Here is a 21,756-nt window from a genome sequence, read left to right as displayed (position 1 = left end):
GGCGCCTGGGTTGGTTGTGCCCCCCCCCCCCAAATGTGAGAGCCTATGGCACACAGCTACGCCCTGGTCACCGCGTCATAAAGTGGTGGGAGCAATGGAGAATGGAAGAGTGAACTCAGAAACAGAGCCACAGCGTGGGGACCTTGAGGGCCTTGCTGAGCAAATCAAGCCTTCTCCTAGAGAAGAAAAGGAAGCCATTGAGCAGCTTTGTGCCATTCAAGGACATGGCCAAGGTGGTGTTTTAAATAGATCATCCAAGAGTGGATTTGAGATCAATGAGACTAAGAGCAAATGCAGTGCCTGCAATCAATGAGAAGACCTTGCACATGGTCAGCTGGAGAGGTTAGGACAGGACGACAGGAAAAGCGACCAGCAGGGCCTGGTGGCTGACTGGATATGGACGAGAGAGAAGGAAGCCATCAGATGAAAGCAGGTTTCTGGCCGAGCAGTGAGGTCGGAAGGCGAACCACAGTGACTGCCATAATGGAGGTCGAGAGGTAGAAGGACCGTGGGCTCGGCCACCTTGAAGGTGATTCTCCCACTACTTGGCTCCATGCAGGTTGAAAGCCAGCAGGAAAACAGGGTCCCCAGAGAGCAAAGTGGACCTTGGTGACCATTTGGCCTAATATTTTCTCTGGTGAGGAAACAAGAAAGTATTGATACCTCACACTCTGTTCCCACATGGAAACACCACATCTGACCAAGAATCTTATCTGTGGAAATCAGGCCACATACACTGCTTAAAATCCAGCCCAGCTCACTCTACCCTTCCAGAGGAAGGTCTGGCCATGCGGCGTGTTTTCCCATATCAGTGGTTTCTTCGGGTCTGAGCCAAGAGTTTGGTAGAAGGGGCTGAGGAAATGGACACGTGTCCCAAATCTGCCTTTGGATTTGCTGATGACTCCAGTGAACGTCTCCGAGATTGCCTTCTCTGTGTTCAAATATGGACCTTCGGAAGGGGAGCTGAGTAGCCCTGCAGACAGCTGGGCTCTGGATGAAAACACCGTCCTTTTTCTTTAGCATGAAGAGATATTAATAACAACCTATGAGACAATGAAGTCTGACTCCTCCTGCCCATGGCATTAGAAGGGCCTGGCCAGAGGGCCACACCCGCCCAGCCAGACCCATGTCCTCATGGTACGGCACGGGGAAACCATACCTTGGTCTTGAGAACGCTGGCCTGGGGGTTTTGGTGCATGAAAAGGCTCAGAAAGATCCCCACAAGGAATGGCCCGAATCGGCAATAGGGCTTGGTGTAATACTCTGAGAAATACAATGTGGCCACATTTTCACTGAAAAATACAAGGAAATAAAGCAGAAGGTTATGTTTGATCTGGGCCTTGAAAAGGGAATCTCTGAGATGCCCATTGGGATATTTGACAAGTTCAGCTTTGGGGTACATTGGTTCATTTCCTCAGTAATGACCCACAAGCAGCCATCTCATGATCCTGCCAAGGGTGCAGCTGGCTCATTCAAATTCCAGACTAACCTTGGGCTCCCCACCCTGGATCCTGAGAGACTGTGATGACCGAGTTCATGTTGTTTCTGATGGCCGATGTGTCAGGACAGTTCTAAAACGTGGCACGCAGAAGGGACCCCAGTACTGCCAAGGATAGAGACAGTTCTGAGAGAGAACTTCTGAGAGTCCAGACCAGGCTCTTTTTCTCTCTCTCTCCTTTCATTTATTTATTTTTGTAAGAGGTGTATTGCCTTAGGACACATGCGCTCTTGGGGGTGGGGTGGAGGAGACAGAGACAATGAGAAGGAAAGTGAGAAATCACCACCCAGGGCTGATGGCCACACCACAATTCCTTCCCTTTCATTCTCCTCCTGGGATCTTGGGCACACATGCACATGCACTCAGTGTGATTTTCAAGTCATGGAGTTCAGGACTTGAACCACAGTGGGCCATGTGGGAGTCCTGCGATGTAACCACTACGCCATCTGCTGGCCCCCAGACCAGGCTCTTGAGAAGAAACCAAAGAAGCTGTGGTTTCCAGGGTATGGCCCCTGATATCAACAGCAGCATCACCTAAGAACTTATGAGGAGCCCCAATTCGTGTGCCCGACCCCAGGCCTACAGAATTAGAGGCTCTGACAATGATCCAGCCAGCCATCTATTGTCACAAACCCTCCAGGTGACCTTGAGGAACACAGAAGTTTGAGAGGTGCTGCCCAAAGGGTGTCCTGCCACTAGACCCTCTTTGGGCAGTACCTCTGGAGGCAAAGGAAATGCCTGCAATGAACGGAATGCATTCCTAATGGAGGTGTCTGGGCTGTACTCAGATCCACTGAATCATTATCTCTGGGGGTGAGGCCAGGGAGTTGCATTTTTAAAGTTCTTCTGGGCCGTCAAAGGGTGGCCCAGACTGAGAACCCGTGCTTTAAATTGATTTCTGTTCTTCACTGAAGCTAAAAGTACTCTCCACTCTGAATCCCCTAGGCCCACAAGCAGTGATCTCATGATCCTTCCTTAACCAACCATGCACAATGGTTAGAGGAGGGAGAGGATCTTGAGGGCTACTGTGGGACCCTCGTCCCTGGCTACACACTTAGATGCCCTGGCCACCAGCCCACACCACAGAGGTTCTGAGTCTATCTTCCCACAAACGTTTTGAAATCTCCTTACATACCAGACACAGTTCTGAGTTCTTTTGCATTGGGAGGTCAGCACAGGCTGCCCCAAGAAGCTGACATTTGCATAGATACCTGAGGGAAGTGAAGGAGAAAGTCCTGCCAAGACTAGACCCTCAGGAAGAACGTTCTAGGCTGAGGGAAGAGCGAGCACAAAAACGCTGAGGGGATAGAGTGCTTGGGGCGTTGAGAGGAAAGGAAGCCACAGAGTCAGTAAGTAAGAGGTGAGTGATGAGGCCAGGTGACCACCGGAGGAACCTGAGCAGATGACTGACACGCTCTGGTTTTCATTTGGGTCACTCCGACCGCCAAATTGAGAGGAGGTCAGTTGTCAATGAGACCGGTTCTTCATGTGAAATATGGAGCAGACATCAGGAAGAATCGGAATACCTACCTTATGGAGAAGGCAAAAATAGCATTGTGGGTAAGATCCTAGGTTCAAATCACACCTATGCTACTTTCTAGTTCTGTGACTTTGAAAGCTAACCCCAACTTGTCTCAAGTTTCCATCCCTCCGCCTCACAATGGAGCTTCCAAGCTGCGACTGGCCGAGGATAAACAATACAGCCACGAGGGGGCGCTCCTGCCCTCCGAGAAGCATTTCACTGCGCAGTCGGTGAGCCCGGATCCCCAATGCAAACTGAAGGGTTCGGAAGTTTGGAAACAAAAATGCAATCGACTTTCCTAAGCAGGCCAAACGTTTCCCACCCCGTTTTTCCACAGGCCGAGGGCACTATACAAACAGCCTGACTCTCAGCAGCCCTCCCTGGGAGGTCTTGGCCCTTGTGAGGGCAGGGAAGGGACAGAGGGCAGGCTGCAGGGCCACTTTACCTGACTTCTGATGGAACTGCCACCGGAAGTTTATAAGCCAGTGTGAGCAGAGCAGAGGCAGCGGAAGACGCCAAGAGCAGCACGGCTCCGAGCAGGACGAGGACACGTCTATTTCTGCAAAGGAGAGAGCACACGGAGGGGAGCGCCTTGAGCTCCTTCACCACAGCATTTATGAGCAGAAAGGCTTGAAACCCTGACAGCTGCGGAAGCCCCCGCTGGCCCTGCTCTGAGACAGCTGATGGGGAGAGCTGGGCTGGGGCTGGAGTGCCCGAGAGCCTTCGGACTTGACCATTTACTGGCTGTGCTCCTAGGCAGAGCCTTGAACTCGAGTTTCCTCAACTAGAAGGGGATAGCAAAGCATCCTTGCCTGCCCCACCCTGAAGCGTACTGTGCCGCTGGAAATGAGACCATGTTTGCAGGTGTCCCTTGTCACTGGGAACACTATGCAGACGTAAGTGGCTGTTGATTTAGGAGAGTCATGAACAGTAAGAGGCAGGATGGACACGGGCGCCCACTCCAAGCCCAGGGGAGGGAAGACAGAGGAGAAAGGGACCTGACTGTCCCCTTTCCGCACATACCTGAAAGCAGAGTCTGAGACCAGTGTCTGGTGTAGGTAGCTCATGTGGGATTAGAAATGAGGAGTAGGAAAATGAACAGGGAAGCAGAGAAAGCCTCTAAGAGGAGGTGTTATCAAGATGGCCAATGCTCAATTCTAGAATGTTCTGCAGAGCCTTATGAAATATACCTTAAAATGGTCTGGGGGATTGAAGGAGGAAGCATTTTCCCACTGTCTTCTGTCCTCCTGAGTCAAAGGTGGTCCCACACAAATTAATTCCTCCACACTTTGGGATAGTACATATGAGACACTAGGAGGTCCCTGAAGGTGACTGCTGTGGTACTGAGGTCCTGGGGCAAGGAACCAGAGATTTGGGGTCATGGCTCAGAGGGAGGCGCTGCCTGGTTACACCTGGCCAAGATAGTGAGGGCTGGGACTGAGGATCTGCAGTGGTGTACGAGGAATGCTGAATGCTGGCACAAAATTACCCAGGCACAGCCCCGCCTGGGTGATGCCTTTGACAGTCCTGGGCAATGCTTGAAGTTACCATGGTTTCTCATGAGGGAGTGGGATGAAATTAACTATTCAAGTGTCACTGTAGTGGTAGAGAGAGCAAACAGTTTTCATCCAGAGTGCCAGTTCTAGCTTAATGTTTGGGGAAGAGGATGAACCCTAACTCCATGGGGCTGTGATTGATTGGTAATGTCTGCCATGAGAGAGGGTAGGGGACGGTATGAAAATAATACTGTATTTTATCATTACTTTTGCCAAGCCTTCTATATCTGTCCTTAAATGACTGGACTCTAGATTCTACTGGCATTCTATACATGTACACTCTGGAGAGAAAAGATTCTACCTTTTATACTCCCCTCCACATAGAAGCTAAATGTATTTGCATAGTCATGGTCTGGATAGTGTTGGCTTTTAGCTGAGGGATTGAACTCTACCTTCACGACAGCCTTTAGGAAAGATGGTGGCATTGGGGCCAAGGTTCCTTAGTCACAGGACACTCCTAGCCAGGCATACACTGGGAGGAAATGAGAACTAAGAACTCATTGTCCTAGGTGGGTGGTTAAGCCATCCAAGAAAAACCCACATTCACCCAAGTCAATATTTGTCCAACTTCCTGGGGGCGGGGGAGGGGGCTTGAGCTCAGTCCCTGGTACTCACTCGGTCAGACAAGTCTCCAAGCTAACCACCATTTTAACTCAACAAATAAAGCTTCCTGACATGGAGGGTTAGGAGCTGGATTGTGTCAAGGTCAAAGAACCTCAAGTGTATGAAAGTTCTAACCCTCAGTCCTGTAGAATGTAAATTTGGAGAAACTCTTTGAAGAAGAATCAGGGTTAAATGAGGTCATTGGGATGGGCCCTAATTCAATACCACTGGTGTCCTTATAAAAAGAGGAAATTTGGACACAAACACACACAGGAGACATGGAGGATACAAGGAGAAGACATCTATAAGTCAAGGAGAAAGGTCTCAGGAGAAACCAAGCCTGCTGATACCTTTTTTTTTTGGAGAGATTTTTCACTATAGGGCACGTGCGCTTGCCAGACAGACAGACAGAGACAGAGAGACAGACAGAGAGAGACAGAGAGACAGAAAGCGAGAAATCACCCTCCAGGGGGGATGGCCACGCCACAATCCCTTCTCCTCCGTTCTCCTCTTGGGATCTTGGGCACGCACGCACACGCGCCCGGTGTGAGTTTTAAGCCACCAGGTCCGGGACGCGAACTGCGGTCGACTACGTGGGAGTCCAGAAACATAGCTATTATGCTAACTGCTGGTTCCCGCCTGCTGATACCTTAATCTTGGCCTTCTGGTCTCTGGAACTGTAAAGAAATAAAGTGCTGTTTAAACCACTCAACCTGTGGCTCTTAGTTATGGCAGCCCCAATGCAGAATTACAGAAACATGACCAGACAGGAGGTATGAGGATCAGAAAGGACATAGGCCCCACCATATCTCCTGTTGGTCCTGGCTTTCCTGGGTCCAACTTGCTGATCAGGACCTCTGGCCACCGCACAGCCGGCAGGTGCTGGATGGCTCCCTGGCACCCTCAGACTAGCAGTGCTGCTTTCTAGCTCTGTGGGGCAACTGCTACCAGGACGATGGAACAGAGAAGGGGCCAGCGTCCACCATTGACCCCCAGCCCCGTTGTCTTGCCTGTTCGTCCCTCAGAAAGGCCCGTCCAGAGGCCATTGCCCAGCACGAGGAAGGAAGAGCAGAGAGCATTTCTCTCTGGCCTGAAGGTCCGGGCTGCCTCTATGAGTGCTGTCAGTCCCTGCAGCCTGGCCAGGACTGCCCCATGGGTTGCTCTTGCCCTTCCTCCCTGAGTACCTGGACCAGTGTGGGCATCAAACTCCAAGTGTCACCTCCAAGGAAGCCTGCTGAGCTTGCCTTTCCTCCCTGCCAGAACTGCAGGGCCTGCTGAGGCCTTGTCTGCCCACCTGTCTCTGCAGGCACTCACTGCAGAGCAAGGCCCTTTCCCCGGAGGTCCAGTTAGCCAAGGCTCAGCTGGACCTGGCTGCAACACCTCCCTGAGGGAGCTTCTGGGGTCTGACCGCCTTGCAGGTTGAGTGTCCTACCCCAAGGGAGCCCCGGAGGTCTGAGCACCACTTATCTCCTGCTCTGGGAGCTCCTGGCCTGGCAGCAGGAGGGACTGGGACCCAGGGGTGCATGGGGTCATCAGCTACCCTCTCTAGGGACCCCTTGGGGGTGATCACTCAAGGTCCCTAAGGCAGGGCTCTCTATTCCACCCTCCTTTCATGGTCCCCTGTTAGAGTGAGAGGAGGTCACTGTAATCCGAATTCCAGTGGCTCTCAGTGGATCTCCCCAGCAAGATGTGGGTGTAAGTCAGCGAGACTCGGCGTAGTCGGTCTTCCTACAGAGTACAGAGGACATTCTGAAATCTCTTTTATTAAAAAAAAAAAAAAAAAAAAAAAAAAAAAAAGCTTGAGTCCCAACCTAAGAAGAATGATTAAAGTTTTATAATCTCCCTTGTTCCTCATGTACTTTTATCAGTTCTATGTTGCTATCAGAAAGTGTACACCCTCTGAGAAAATCAGGTGTTAGATGGAGATGCTGTTGTTTCAGGGATGGGGTGGACTTGGCCTCACCTCTCAGCAGCACCGTATGTACAGGCCCCGCCCACCCAGCACCCAGACTCTCCCTCACAGTCTCTGCTTACTCCCCCCCATCAGAATGGACAGTGAGGGGAACCAGCAGTTAGCGTAATGGCTGTGTCGCTGGACTCCCACATAGTCGACCGCGGTTCGCGTCCCGGACCCGGTGGCTTAAAACTCACGCCGGGCGTGTGTGCGTGCGTGCCCAAGATCCCGAGAGGAGAATGGAGGAGAAGGGATTTCAGCGTGACCATCCCCCCTGGGGGGTGATTTCTCGCTTTCTGTCTCTATGTCTCTCTCTGTCTGTCTGGCGAGCACACATGACCTATAGCGGAAAAAACAAAAAACAAAAAACAAAAAAAAACACCTCTTAAAAAAAATAAATAAATAAAAAGGAGAATGGATAGTGAGTCAGCCTGAGATTTCAATGTCTGCCCTGCAAAGAATATGAACAGGTAACCATGAAATAGAGCGTGGTTGCGACCTAGCTCTGTCCCTACAGTCAGAAACTCACAAGTTAGACGTAAAGAAAATGAATTTTTTTTGCATAGCTAAATGACAAGATTTGCATTTTGTTTTGTTTTATTATTAATATTCCATATTGGCAATGGTTAAATGAGTTGGCCAGGAGGGTGGTGAGCCTGGCTGACCGGACCTCTGGGGAAGAGGCCTCACTCTTGTACCGACATTGTTGATACAACCTTTAAGGAAAGTAATTTATCATCATGATCCAAGATCCCAAAAGAGGTTCATGTCCTTTGACCCAGTAATTCCTCTTAAGGAAATGTGTTCTAGACAAACAGCAGAGTTGGAGATAAATGGTGTCACCGTGAAAATACTCACCAGACCATTATTCTTTAAAGTCATGAAGCTGGAAATAATCCAAGTATTTAACAATAGAAGAATACATAAATAAATTATAGTTTGTTCATGAAATGGAAGTTATGTTTACACTGAAAAAACACAAAGGGCCACCCTATGGCCTGGCAGTTGAGGTAGCTAGATCCCTCAAGGCTGGCTGTGCAGTTTCAGTCTCAGACCTAGTGGCTTGAGAAACATGCAGTGTGAACCCAGCAGGTGGCATGGTGGTCAAAGACGCTGGACTCCCACATGGCGGACCCCTGCTCATGTCCCAAACCTGGTAGCTTTCTCACTTTCTCTCTCTCTCTGTCATTATCAGTGAGCACGCGTGCCCTAAAACAAAATCTAAAAAAATAATAATAATAAAATAATTTTTTTGAAGAAAAGCATGCAATGCACCTATATGTACATACTCAAAATCCCGATGGGAAGGAGATGGAAGAGAAGAGATTGTAGCACGCCCATGACCCATGGGGGCATGGAGGGGTGCTTTCTCACTTTCCCTCTCTGTCTCTCTCTCTCTCTCTATGTGTCTCTCTCTTTGTCTCTCTGTCTCTGGCAAATGCATGTGCCCTCAGCAAGTTAAAAAGTAACAATAATGTTAATAATGTAGAGAAAAGCACTTTTTATAAAACTAATAAAAGAAAGATACTAAGGTATACATGCAAAATGCTTTCGTGCATCAAAAGCTGGGCAGGGGGAACCAGCAGTTAGGGTAATGGCTATGTCGCTGGACTTCCACGTAGTTGACCGCGGTTCACATCCCGGACCTGGTGGCTTAAAACTCACGCCGGGCGCGTGTGTGTGCATGCCCAAGATCCCTAGAGGAGAATGGAGGAGAAGGAATTGTGGCGTGACCATCCCCCCTGGGGGGTGATTTCTCGCTTTCTGTCTCTATGTCTCTCTCTGTCTGTCTGGCAAGCGCACGCGCTCTATAGTGAAAACCTCTCAAAAAAAAAAAAAGCTGGGCAGGAAAAATAACAAAAAGATATGTACTGAAATATTAATAATGGCAAGATGGGATCTTGGGCACGCATGCACATGTGCCCGGCGTGAGTTTTAAGCCACCGCGTCTGGGACTCGAACCGTGGTCGACTACGTGGGGGTCCAGTGACATAGCCATTACACTAACTGCTGGTCCCAATCCTCATAGTTTTCAATATTTCTTAAATTAAACACGTATTTTAACAAAAAAGTATAATAAGGTTTTTTTAAAAATATAGCATGGAGAACCCACAAATGATAAATCTCCCCATGACTTACTGAGGCCCTAAAAGTGTTCCTAAATCTAACAAAAGTCGAGGTGGCAGGTAGGCAGCATGGGAAAGCAGGAACCCTGATAAATGACCGACGGTGCTGGAAATTACCTCACTCTTCCTAGAGCGCAATCTCTCCCTGTGTAACCAGCACCACAAAATTGTTCCTGCCCTTTGACGTAGTGATTCCACTTAGATAAGCCCCCAGGAAGTAACTAAGAGAAATGGTGCATTCAAAGACATTCATTGTGATGCCTTCTATAATCATGAAAAATTAGACACAGTCTGGAGGCCCAACCATATAAATGGTATTATCAGTTCTAACACTGACAGGTATACAGGGTATGTCAGTGTGTGGGAGTGTTTACAGCTAAATAGAAAAAGCTGAACACTCGGGACCAGCAGTTGTTGTAATGGCTATGTCGCTGGACTCCCACGTTAGTCGACCGCGGTTCGAGTCCTGGACCCGGTGGCTTAAACTCACACTGGGTGCGTGTGCGTGCGTGCCCAAGCTCCCGAGAGGAGAATGGAGGAGAAGGGATTGTGGCATGGCCCTCCCCCCGGGAGGTGATTTCTCGCTTTCTATCTCTCTGTCTCTCTCTGTCTATCTGGCGAGTGCGCGTGCCCTATAGCAAAAATCTCACTCAAAAAAAAAGAAAAAGCTGAACACTATTACTACATACAAATTGATTATAATTCTACAAAATCACATACTAACTGTACAGCAAAGATTGGAAGAGAACATCGAAGAAGGCAGGCAGTAGATGATTCAGTGTTGGGACCAGCAGGTGGTACAGTGGTTAAGGTGCTGGACTCCCACATGGCTGGCCACGGTTTGAGTCCCAGACCTGGTGGCTTGCTTTCTCACTTCCCCTTTCTCTGTCTCTCTCTGATCAAATTAAAAACTAAATAATAGGAGCAAGCAGATGGCGTGGTGGTTAAGGCGTTGTACTCCTACATGACCAACTGTGGTTCAAGTCCTGGACCTGGCAGCTTGCTTTCTCACACTCTCTCTCTTTCTTTATTTCTTTGTCTCCCTCTGGTCAAATTAAAAGACAAATAATAACAAGTAAAATTAATAAATAATTCATTTAAAAAAAGAAGATTCAGTGTTTACTTTTCTGAAAAGTTAATTTCCTAAATTTAGAAAGTTCTGAGAGCCAGCAGGTGGAGTAGTGGTAAAGGCACTGGACTCCCATATGGCTGACGCCCTCCCCCCGGGAGGTGATTTCTCGCTTTCTATCTCTCTGTCTCTCTCTGTCTATCTGGCGAGTGCGCGTGCCCTATAGCAAAAATCTCACTCAAAAAAAAAGAAAAAGCTGAACACTATTACTACATACAAATTGATTATAATTCTACAAAATCACATACTAACTGTACAGCAAAGATTGGAAGAGAACATCGAAGAAGGCAGGCAGTAGATGATTCAGTGTTGGGACCAGCAGGTGGTACAGTGGTTAAGGTGCTGGACTCCCACATGGCTGGCCACGGTTTGAGTCCCAGACCTGGTGGCTTGCTTTCTCACTTCCCCTTTCTCTGTCTCTCTCTGATCAAATTAAAAACTAAATAATAGGAGCAAGCAGATGGCGTGGTGGTTAAGGCGTTGTACTCCTACATGACCAACTGTGGTTCAAGTCCTGGACCTGGCAGCTTGCTTTCTCACACTCTCTCTCTTTCTTTATTTCTTTGTCTCCCTCTGGTCAAATTAAAAGACAAATAATAACAAGTAAAATTAATAAATAATTCATTTAAAAAAAGAAGATTCAGTGTTTACTTTTCTGAAAAGTTAATTTCCTAAATTTAGAAAGTTCTGAGAGCCAGCAGGTGGAGTAGTGGTAAAGGAACTGGACTCCCATATGGCTGACAGAGGTTTGAGTCCCAGACCTGGCAGCTTGTTTTCTCACTTTCTCTCTCTTTCTCTCTCTCTCTCATGAATGCATGTGCTCTATAGCAAATTTTAAAATAATAATAATAAATAAAATTAAATAAATAATTTTTAAAATAAAGCTTAAATAAAGAAAGAAAAAACTGTGTTCTGCACCAAGCCAAAGAACTTTCTAAGAATTTTATGAAAGAGGCCACATGCCCTTGTCCCAGTTAGACTCACTTGCCGTGGATGAAGACAATGGCCGGTGCCGTGAGATGGAACTGGAAGTCATTGGCCAGGTACCACGTCCAGCCGTTGCACTGGAAAGAGAGCAGCGGCGTTACTTCATTCCTTCCAGACAGGTCTGCTCCCCCGTCTCTCCTGCTGGCTAGGAGGCAGAATTTAGTAGGAGCAGAGGGAGGAAGGAAATTGAAGAGATCCTCCCGATCCCTCATCGCACCAGTCTTTGTAATTAGCCTGTAATAGGTATTATTACCCTAGTGGGTACAAAAGGGAGATTCAGACCAATTTCCTCTCTCTCTCTCTTTTTTTAGAGCAATGCTAGTTCATTCTAGAGCAATTGTGGGGGCTGAACTCTATCATGTTGCAGGATGTAATAGGTCATGGTCGTTATGGGGCAGTGAGAGCTCGGAGGGGTGGCATTGCTCTTCCTTGCCAACACCAGGTGGAGCGGACATGTTCCCTCAGAACCAAGCCCTGGTTCAGATGAGCTTTGTGAATTCTCGGGCATGACTGCCATGGGGGTGCCTGGCCAAAGCCACATCGGTCCATAGCCCATCCATGCTTGAGCAAAAGAAGCCGTTTCCTATACGTGAAAACATTCCCGGAGGCTATTCTCTCTGTTCATGGGCTCCTTGGATCCACGTGAGCCTAGACACATGCAACAGGAGGTGCAGCTCTGCCTGCAGGTAGAGAGGTTCTCACAGTGGGAAGAAGCTGTGAGAGGGTCCAGGCTGGAGGGCCCTGTTTTCAAGGAGGGCTTTACCTCAGAGAGGCCACTGGCTTGTGTCTTTGCCACTGATTCCCACAAATGCCCAAGATTGTCTGCATCTAGGAGAACAGTTCCAATTTCCCCTGTGGGTCCCGGTCTACACAGGCTCTCTGAGGGTGCATCCCACCTGGAGGCAGCGAACCAGGACTGCACCCTGCTGGTGCTGCCGGCATCTGAGAACGGAAGGCGGCTGTCCAGTTGGTAAGTGGGCACCTGTGATATTTAGAGACCACCGTGTTTTAGGGATTGTCTTTTCAGCTTGCTTTCGAGGCATGTGCAGAACCAGAGGCATGACTTAATCACAGTTATTTCCCTTCCATTGGCTCCAAGTTCATTATGAGGAGATTGGAGCCTTGGGGAAGCCACGACATTATATGTCAACTCTGTGAGGTCTGGCTTGAATTTGAGCAGGGTTCAACACAGTGACTGTGTGGTGCGACGTTCCAGTTCTCCCACAGGCCTTCCATGCACAGGTGGAGAAACTGTCCTTTCCCCCTGGGGTGACATGGACAGGCACAGGGACTATAATGCACTGAGATGCTTGTCCCCCCTGGTCCCTGCTGGGCTCCCCTCTTTGCTCTTCCCAGCCCCTGGCCCTGCATAGACTGGTGGGATTCCCCCTACCCCATGACAAGGGGCTGGTCTCCCACCCACAACCATCTTACTAGATCACTGTTACTCCAGAGAATGCACCAGAAGAAAGTGGAGTGGACTCTGGTCGGCCCTTGGAGAGTTCAGCAAACCACACGAAGTGAGACGCTGCATTGGCCTTCGTCTGCCGTCTGCCCCCTCGGTGCCCCAAGCTAGGGACTCACCGCATTCCGAACCGATGCGAAGTCATTCAGCAGCAGCAGGTTTGTCCACCAGGCCTGCCGGCAGTTAGCCCAGTGGAATTCGGGCACTTCCCACACAGGTCCCCAGGGCACGAGAGGGAACAACCCCACCACCAAGCACACCGAGTACAAGTGAAGAGGTTGCAGCCTGGCGGGAGAGAACCAGGACAGAAAGTGACCCTTCTGAAAGGGCAGAGGTCCACTCAGTCCCTAAGTGGGTGCCTGACCTCGGGGCAAAGAGGCTCTCCAACAGAGTGCAGGGGTGGCCCACTGCCAGCCCTGCCTACCCCTCCTCACACACGCATGCAGTCATGGGTTCGAGGTCGTCTCCTCAGCACCCATCGTGTGCTGGCTCGGGTGCTGCGGCTCCACGACTACTGCTACTTACTGAGCAAGTCATGGATGTCAGCCACTACGCTAAGAGCTTTGTAGATGTGTCTAGACCTCGAAACCATCCTGTCACGTAGCCATCACCTCCGTCATGCTGCTGAGGAAATTTTAGCTGTGAGGAGTCCGGGTGTCCTGCCCAAGGTGGTTGCCCAAGCACACAGCCGCGCTGAGACCTGGCCCCAGTTCGTGTTCATTGCACAGGCCTCACTCAATGGAAACGCTTTCCTCCCTCTCTCGCCTCTCCCCCTCCCTTACCTCATTCCTCCCTTCCCCCCTTCAGGCCCTCCCTCCTTCCAAACAGGATGTAAGCAGTTGCCAAGACGGTAAATAAGACACGAGAGTGTTCAATGGAGGAGAAGGAGAACCACGTCTTCCGCCTGTTTCATACTTTCCAGGAGCCACATTTTGAAAAGTAAAAAGGAACAGGTACAGGTATAACGAAGCTTTTTTATTTTTATTTTTATTTTATTTATTCTATTTTATTTTTTTATGTAGGCTATGTGCACTCCCTGGAGAGAGACAAAGAGAGGGAAAGTGACGAATCACCCCCAGGGACGATGGCCATGCCACAATCCTTCTCCTCTCAGGATTTTGGACATGCGCACACACATGCCCGGAGTAAGAGTTGAGCCATTGGGTCCAGGACTCAAACTGCGGTCAACCATGTGGGAGTCTAGTGCCTTAACCACCACCCGCTGGCCCCAGGTACAATGAAGTTTAACACCATTTATTTAACCCAATATATCCAAAACATTAGAATTTCAAACATGTCACCAATATTTCAAAAAAGAACGAGTTAGCTTCTATTCTGTATTCTTTTCCCAAGTCATCAGTGCCCCGGGTGTTCTTTGCATACCCGGCACATCTCAGCGGGCCACTATGCCTGGGAGGCTGCTCATTGGGTGGTGCAGATCTAGAGTTTAGAGGTGAGTTTGCAGCAGGGAGGCATATCCAATTTTGGCCTGGATTCTGGGGTCAGGGCATTCTTTTCAAGGAATGAATCTTGGAATTCAGAGTAGGTTTCACTCAACTAGGGCAGAAGAAGCTGCCCAGCAGCACCTCAGACATCTGGGACTGGGGGTGGCAGATGGGAACCAGCAGGACTTGGAGTGTCTCCACCCAGACTCAGGGCCGTGTACCAGCGCCAAGCCTCAGGTCTGCACAGGGACCTAGACCCGCTGGCCCTCCTGCCCTCCCCACAATGATGGCCTCCTCCAGAGTTTCCAGTGGGTGGGAGGGCAATGGGGCTTGAGAGGAGAAAAGATGGAACTGTTGATCAATGTCAGAAAGAAAAAGCAGGTGACTGTCTCAGGATGCGACCTCCCAGGCCTCCCTGGGTCCTGGGTCCTGCCACGTTAGCTGACAGCTCTTCCCATAGGCCTCTGCCTCTACCCCCTGGGCCACCTTTCTCACCGTCTGTCACCTACTTTCCCCGAGGAGAGTAAGTCAGCCCCAGCTCAGCTCCCCTGACAGGCAGCACTGCAGTCAGCGCCCCCAGGAGGGAGCACCGGCAGCATCTCCACCCCTTACCACCCTCTCCCTTGGGGAATTGTTCAATGTAGGCTCTGGGTCTGGGGCCTCTGGTGGTTTTCTTTTCTCCTGTGTCTTTGACTGTCTCATTGCATCACTGCCACTCTGTCATCACCATTCTGGGTTCTGCCCCTGGACAGTAATCCCTTCTGCGTCTACTAACCACACCTTCCCACAGGAGACCCTCCACCTCCGTGCAGAAGGACCACGGTCTCAAGTTTCACCACCTCCTCTCTTGTCATGCTTTATCTTATTTTTATCATGACCATTAGTACTCCGACTTACAGGATCCAAATTACTACTTGTTTGCAGGCATACCAACCCTCCTGTGGAATGCAGGGTCCGTGGAAACCTGACAATGTGTTTATTGCCACCTGCTGCCCATCTATGTTTACTGCCCAGCATGTTTATTGCCCTGCTGAGGAAAAGCGATGTTTTTGCCAGTAGAAGATACCAAATTCCATGTATTTGTCCAACCAGAATTTGAACCACCAAAAAACTCAACTATATTTAAGGATGAAAACTATTTCTTCTGGTTTATTTTTCTATGTAGAAACAACTGCTATTTATTCAAAAGAGGTTTAAACACTGAAAAATAATAAATTATTTCATAGAAATAATGAATTGAGGTACCAGCAGATGGCATAATAGTTAAATCACTTGACTCCCATGCAGTTGACCGTGGTTTGAGTCCCGGATCCGGTGACACTCTGGGTGCATGTGCATGCATGCCAAAGATCCCAAGAGGAGAATAGAGGAGACGGTATTGCATCATGGCCATCCTCCCTGGGGAATGATTTCTCACTTTCTGTCTGTCTTCTCTGTCTCTCTGGCAAACACGCGCACTCTATAGCAAAAATCTCTCTTAAAAAAAAAAAGGGAGGGGAACCAGCAGTTGACGAAATGGCTATGTCGCCGGACTTTCATGTAGTCGCCCACTGTTCGAGTCCCAGACCCGGCGGCTTAAACTCATGCTGGGCATGTGTGCGTGCATGCCCAAGATCCAGAGAGGAGAATGGAGGAGAAGGGATTGCTGTGTGGCCATCCCCCTGGGGGGTGATTTCTCACTTCCTGTCTCTCTCTGTCTTTCTGGGGAGCGCACACGCCCTATAGCAAAAATCTCTCCAAAAAAAAAAAAAATAGTAAAGGAAAGGAAGAATGAATTGACAAATTTGAAATTTAAAAACTTACCTTATAAGGCGATTGAAAAAGTATCTGAGTATATTCTTAGAGGTTATTCCTTTGTCCGAATTCTGTTGGATCTTTAAAAATGACCTTGCACTTAGCCAGCCACTAAGAGAAAATGGAGAATAGTTACAGGAATTACTTTTCGGTAATACAGTTCACTAGCTGATTACTTTGATGGGCTCAGTCAAGGTAGAGTAAGTTATACTGCAGTGACAAAGAACCTCCATGTCTTAAAACAGCAATGGTTTCTACATGGTATCCACAGTCGCTCTCCAGGTCATGTCTTTGACTGAACCAATATACAGTGTATTCATGACAGGAAATTTCATTTGGTATACTGTATGATATGCAGTGATTTCATGTAAAAAAAAAGATAAAAGAAAGAAAAAATAAGAGAAAAGACAACAGGATTTTTTCTTGTTCATACTACGTACTCATGGTCAGTTGCTCAAGGCTCAGTATCTTCATTTCTATGGTCCTGGGCTGATGGGGCACCTGCTATCTGAAAGTTCACTAGTAACCACAGAGGAGAACAAGAGAGTTCTAGAGGATCTGAAACCCTCATGTGCTCTAGGCTGAAGGCAACATATTTAAAGCCCAAGAGTTTAAAGCACTTATAATGGCAACCCCAAGTACCACTTGTTGGTCAGAACTTGTCAGGTCACCCACCCAACCACAATAGGACCATCTGGGTCACAAAGAAAGTGGAATGTTACCAAGTGCCTGGAGGTGGAGAGCCAGATGGATTTGTTGAAAAATGCTAATGACTACCATGTTGGTCTTTTAAACTATAATAATAACACCCAAGCCTTCCATCTCCACAGCGCCACATGTTTCAAAGCACTCTCACTAATACGCTGCTTTTGCTTCTCCTACCATACCAAACTACTTTGCAATAAATGTTTGTCGATTAAATGGTAGAAGAGATGAATAAATGGCCCTCTTGGGTAAAAGGAAAGATATTATCATTCCTGTTTTCCAATAGAGACTTAGAGACTGTGAGGTGGGTTGTCCAAGGTCACAGTTAGGATTCTTAACTAACATATCCTGATGATAAATCCATTGCCCAGAATGTTGAGCTAAGGAAACCAAGGTGACGCCTTCTGGTTATGACTTGATAGTAAGCAAGTTCGCAAGAGTTGCCCAACCTTTCGATATTTGTAACAGTCATCCTTGTGAGTTTTTCCCTAAGGAAAAAAATGTATTTCCTATTGCAAAACAAGGCTGTGCATGTTGCGTGGGACCTGGAAGGGATCCCAGAGGGTTGGAGAATGTCTTTATTCTATGCCTGCTAGATTTTCCTTTGAAAATGGCAAGTTAGATTCATTATAATACAAGCAAAATTTATAGAGACATTGAAAAGAGAGTGCTGAGTGGTGGAAGGAGGGCAGCCAATTCCAATTCTTGCCTCCTCTTCATTTAAGAGAGAATGAATCATGACAACCTTTTCTTTTCAGAGTGACTGGCAACTTCCTGCCAGTGTGGTTGCTAAGCAAAACCCAGGTCTCACTCTGTGTGTGTGTTCACTGCCCAGCCTCCAAGTTCATAAAGAGAGAGCAACAAGGAAGGCTCGAGGAAAACAGAGTCTGAGCAAGGCCTTAATCATCAGGTGCTAGGACCCAGACAGCTGAACAGACTGGAAAAGAGGAAACCATGCAGTCGTGATGTGTGAAGCCAACCTGAGAGGTAGGGAAGGATTCCAAAACGGACACCAACTAGGTATTCTCAAAGATCATCCAAAGTCTGGTTTTACTGTAAACATCAGTGGCACTGTGGTTACAACACAGTTTTAGCATGAAACAAACTATACTTAAATTTTGATTCTAACCTTACTAGCTGTGCAGACTTAGGTAAATTACTGTATCTCTAAATCAAATTTTCCATGTGTAAAAATGGGGATGAGACTTTTATATCAAGTTTATAGGAGTATCGTGAGAATGATGAAATATTTTATTGGGATAAAACATTTCATGCTCTTAGCATAATGTCAGTACTATGTACCACTATTAGTAATGGTTCCATTGTTCAAAAGGAAATTTTTAATGAAATAATACATGTATATCCTAAATAACAAAATTAAAACCAAAGAAAAAAAAAAGACAGTCGTGAGAACTGGCAATGAGAAACGGGTAGTAAGGATAAAGAAAACGTAAAAGGACTTGGTTGTGGAACAATGTGCCACACCAGAATAAAGAAGGTCCCTGACCAGCCAGCTGGCGCATGGCCAAGGCAGCTGGATCCCACGTGGCTGACTGCATGGTTCAAGTCCTAGACCCAGCAGCCTGAAGAGCAGGCCGGGTGCATGTCCATACGTGCCCAAAATTCCAAGAGGAGAATGAAGGAGGAGGAGAAGGAATTGCAGCTGGCCAACCCCCTGGCGGGGTGATTTCTCTCTCTTTTTCTCTCTCTCTCTGTCTCTTTCCAGTAAGCACACATACTCCCTGGCAAAAAAAAAAAAAAAGAAAAAGAAAAGAAAAGAAAGAAAGAAAGAAAAGTCATTGCCAATCTACTATTTACGTCCAAAAAAAAAAAAAAAACAAATATTGAATGTACACAACATAACATTCAATGTTGAAGATGCTGAATATGCTTATATCCTTGATCTGACTATTACACTGAAATACATGCTCTAAAAACCATACTGTACCCCACAAAAATGTCCTAAGACTATATGTACATCAGAAATTATCATTTTAAAAAAGGAAATGTACTTCTTCATTTGTGAATATCAAGATCCGTGAGTTCTTCTGTCACCCTCAACTCTTTCAGCCCCACCTCACATAGCATTTCCCAGACTTTAGTGGGCCTCAGGATCACCTGGAAGGCTGTGACAGCTCAGACTCCTGGCCCCACCCCACGGAGTCTGATTGACTGGGCCTAGGGTGAGGCTGAAGAATTTGCATTTCCATCAAGCTTCCAGGTGATGCTCAAGTAACTGCCCTGACCCATACTGGAGAACCACTGTGTGAGACTCTGCACTCCAGCCCCAGACCAGCCCAGGTATGACATGTGGCCTTTGAGTATTTGTAGTTTTATTGGACATTTGAAATTTGAATAGCCTTAGAATGTGTTTGGATATCTCAGGGCAGACAACAGGTTCTCTTCTATCTCAGATTCCACTGATGGCCAAGGGATGGCCAGTGGCCTTTCATGCTCTCTTCCTTCCTTCCTAGTGGCAGCTTTCCTGTTCTCCAGATTAAATTTTGGCTTTGTTCCCAGCCATTCTGATCTCTTTGCCAGCCTCCCTCACAGGGCCTGGAACTCTGTCAATCTATCCCACCCCAGCATATGGTGTCTTTTTTGCATGTTCTTACTTACCAGTGTTGCAAAGAACAGAGCTCTGCTCTTTTACTGAGGCTCTGTGGGCAGTCCTTACACCCTCCAAGGACCACCCCAGGTCTCCTGTTTCGTCTGCCTAGGGAGACTCAGTTAAACCCTGATGGAAAGCCAAGTGCTCAGTGTTCACATGACTTGTGGGTTTGCTGCAGATATTAGGCTCTGCCCTGCTTGCCTAAAATATTCTCTGTTGTCACCTTGGTCAACCCCCAGCATGAGCTGCTGCCCTAATGGCCAGGTCTCAGGTTATTCCCCCCAACTTTCTCTGTATTACCTCAAAAAGCTATTGCACAAGACTCTTAGGATGACACAAAGAATAAATCATTCACTTTAACAATTTATTGAGTGGAACTCTAGGGCTAGCACTGCTTTAGGCCCTGATAGCTCAACAACACACAACACAGAAAAGTTTTGCCTTAGATCCCAGTGGAGACAAATAGACAATAGATCAATTGATCAATCAAAAGTAGCATCTATACTATGTTTAAAAAAATTAATAAATTAGGAAATATGAAGACAAAATAATGGGTAGGTTAATTTAAAATATGGGTACAAAGAAGGCTTGGTTAGCTGATCACCAACGTCCCCTGCCCTGCCTGGACAGTGGGAGGAAGGGCTACCCTGGCCTTCATTAACCACTACTCTGGTTCCTGTAGTCCCAGATTAAGAAGGTAGGAATTGCCACCCAGCCTGTTCTGATGCCACCTTACCCACCACCTACCCAGGAGTAAAAGGGAAACAGGCCACCCTCCCTGAGCTGACTACCAACGCCCCCATCCCAGCCTGGAGTGTAGGAAGAGGAGCTTCCCTGGCCTTCATCAATCACCATCCCAGTTCCTGCAGTCTCAGAGTAAGAAGCTCAGCTCCCAGTCACAATGGGACCAGAGAGACTTAGGTATACAGGAACCAAATCTAGAGACAGTGAAGCTCTAGAGGAATTATCTCCCTGCAACTCCTACCCTCCACAAGCAGAAAAAGGGGAGAAACTCTTCTGTGAATTCTGTAGCCAAAACTCCCACTGTGGATACCACACTCCCACCCACAGTAAAAGAAAATCTTCACAGAGCTAACACACACCATAGGGAAGTGCATGAGCACACAACTACAGAAATAAGCTCCAAAGAAGTAGGAGGAAGTGAATCTATCACCAGATGACTAAAAATCCAAAACAGAACTCCAAGAAATATGAAAAAAAACAGGAAATACCTCCCCTCCCAAAACAACACAGTAACTCCTCACAAAAATGGATAAAACACAAGAGAGCACAGAAATATCTGAAAAATAATTCATAATATTCATCATAGCAAAACTCAGTGAGATGCAAGAGAAAACAGACAACCAGTTCTACAAGATGAGAAAAATCTTTCCACAACTTGAAGGAGAAACTCCATAAAGAGATATATATCCATGGGACCAGCAGTTGGCGTAATGGCTATGTCACTGGACGCCCATGTAGCCATCTGTGGTTCAAGTCCTGGATCCGGTGATTTAAACTCACGCCAGGCGTGTGGGCATGTGTGACCAAGATCCTGAGAGGAGAATGGAAGAGAAAGGATTGTAGCGTGACCATCCCCCTTGAGGGGGTGATTTCTCGCTTTCTGTCTCTCTGTCTCTCTGTCTTTCTGGTGAGTGCATGTGCCCTATAGCAAAAAAATCTAAAAAAAAAAATTTTAAAAAGAGAGATATACATCCTGTAAAAGAATAAAACAGAACTTCTGAAGATAAAGAATACAGTGTAGAAAATCAAAACCTCCCTCAAAAGTGTTATGAGTAGATAAGACCATGCAGAAGAAGAATCTCTGACCTTGAAGACAAACCTTTGATTTAGTTCAAGTGACTGAGAAGAGGAGAATAATCATTAAAAATGAGGTTAACATAGGGGAAACCCCAAATGAAATTAAATTATTAGATACTGCATAATGGATATTCCAGAGAGCGAAGAGACAGGTAAAGGCATAGAAATTTTATTTCCTGATATAATAGCTGAAACCTTCCCAAATTTAGAGTGGCGGGCAGACATCCAAATCCAGGAAATACAAAGAACACCAAGTAGATTTAACATAAGAAGATCCTCTCCAAGGCAAGTTGGTAAAAAATCAAAGACAAAGACAATATTCTAAAAATGGCAAGAGAGAAATGTTAAGTTACTTACAAAGTTTACCCCATTAGACTAATATCAGGCCTCTCAGCTGAAACAATGCAGGCATGGAAAGAATGAGAAGACATATTTTTTTAAAAAAATAATTAGTTTATTTGACTTTATTTATTTATCCATTTATTTATCTTTACCAGAGAAAGAGGGAGGGAGGGAGGGAGGGGGAGAGAGAGAGAGAGA

The 21,756-nt window shown here is 47.2% G+C and overlaps 1 protein-coding gene across 1 annotated transcript in view; it reads right to left on the bottom strand.

The window, feature by feature from the left end:
- The window catches only part of LOC102501293 (O-acyltransferase like protein), a 54,439-nt gene that overhangs the window by 7,228 nt on the left and 25,455 nt on the right, over positions 1–21,756 (bottom strand). The window contains exons 7-11 of the mRNA XM_027769324.1: positions 16,089–16,190; positions 12,960–13,125; positions 11,373–11,452; positions 3,466–3,579; positions 1,160–1,292 (exon numbers count right to left, since the gene is read on the bottom strand). Of these exons, the coding sequence (XP_027625125.1) occupies positions 1,160–1,292; positions 3,466–3,579; positions 11,373–11,452; positions 12,960–13,125; positions 16,089–16,190 (595 nt within the window). The remainder of the gene's footprint in view (positions 1–1,159; positions 1,293–3,465; positions 3,580–11,372; positions 11,453–12,959; positions 13,126–16,088; positions 16,191–21,756) is intronic.

Source organism: Tupaia chinensis, unplaced genomic scaffold (genome assembly GCF_000334495.1).
Source record: "Tupaia chinensis unplaced genomic scaffold, TupChi_1.0 Scaffold000012_1, whole genome shotgun sequence".
Classification (NCBI taxonomy): domain Eukaryota; kingdom Metazoa; phylum Chordata; class Mammalia; order Scandentia; family Tupaiidae; genus Tupaia; species Tupaia belangeri.
Note: the sequence above shows the minus strand (reverse complement) of the source record. Positions and strands in the feature narration are given on the sequence as shown.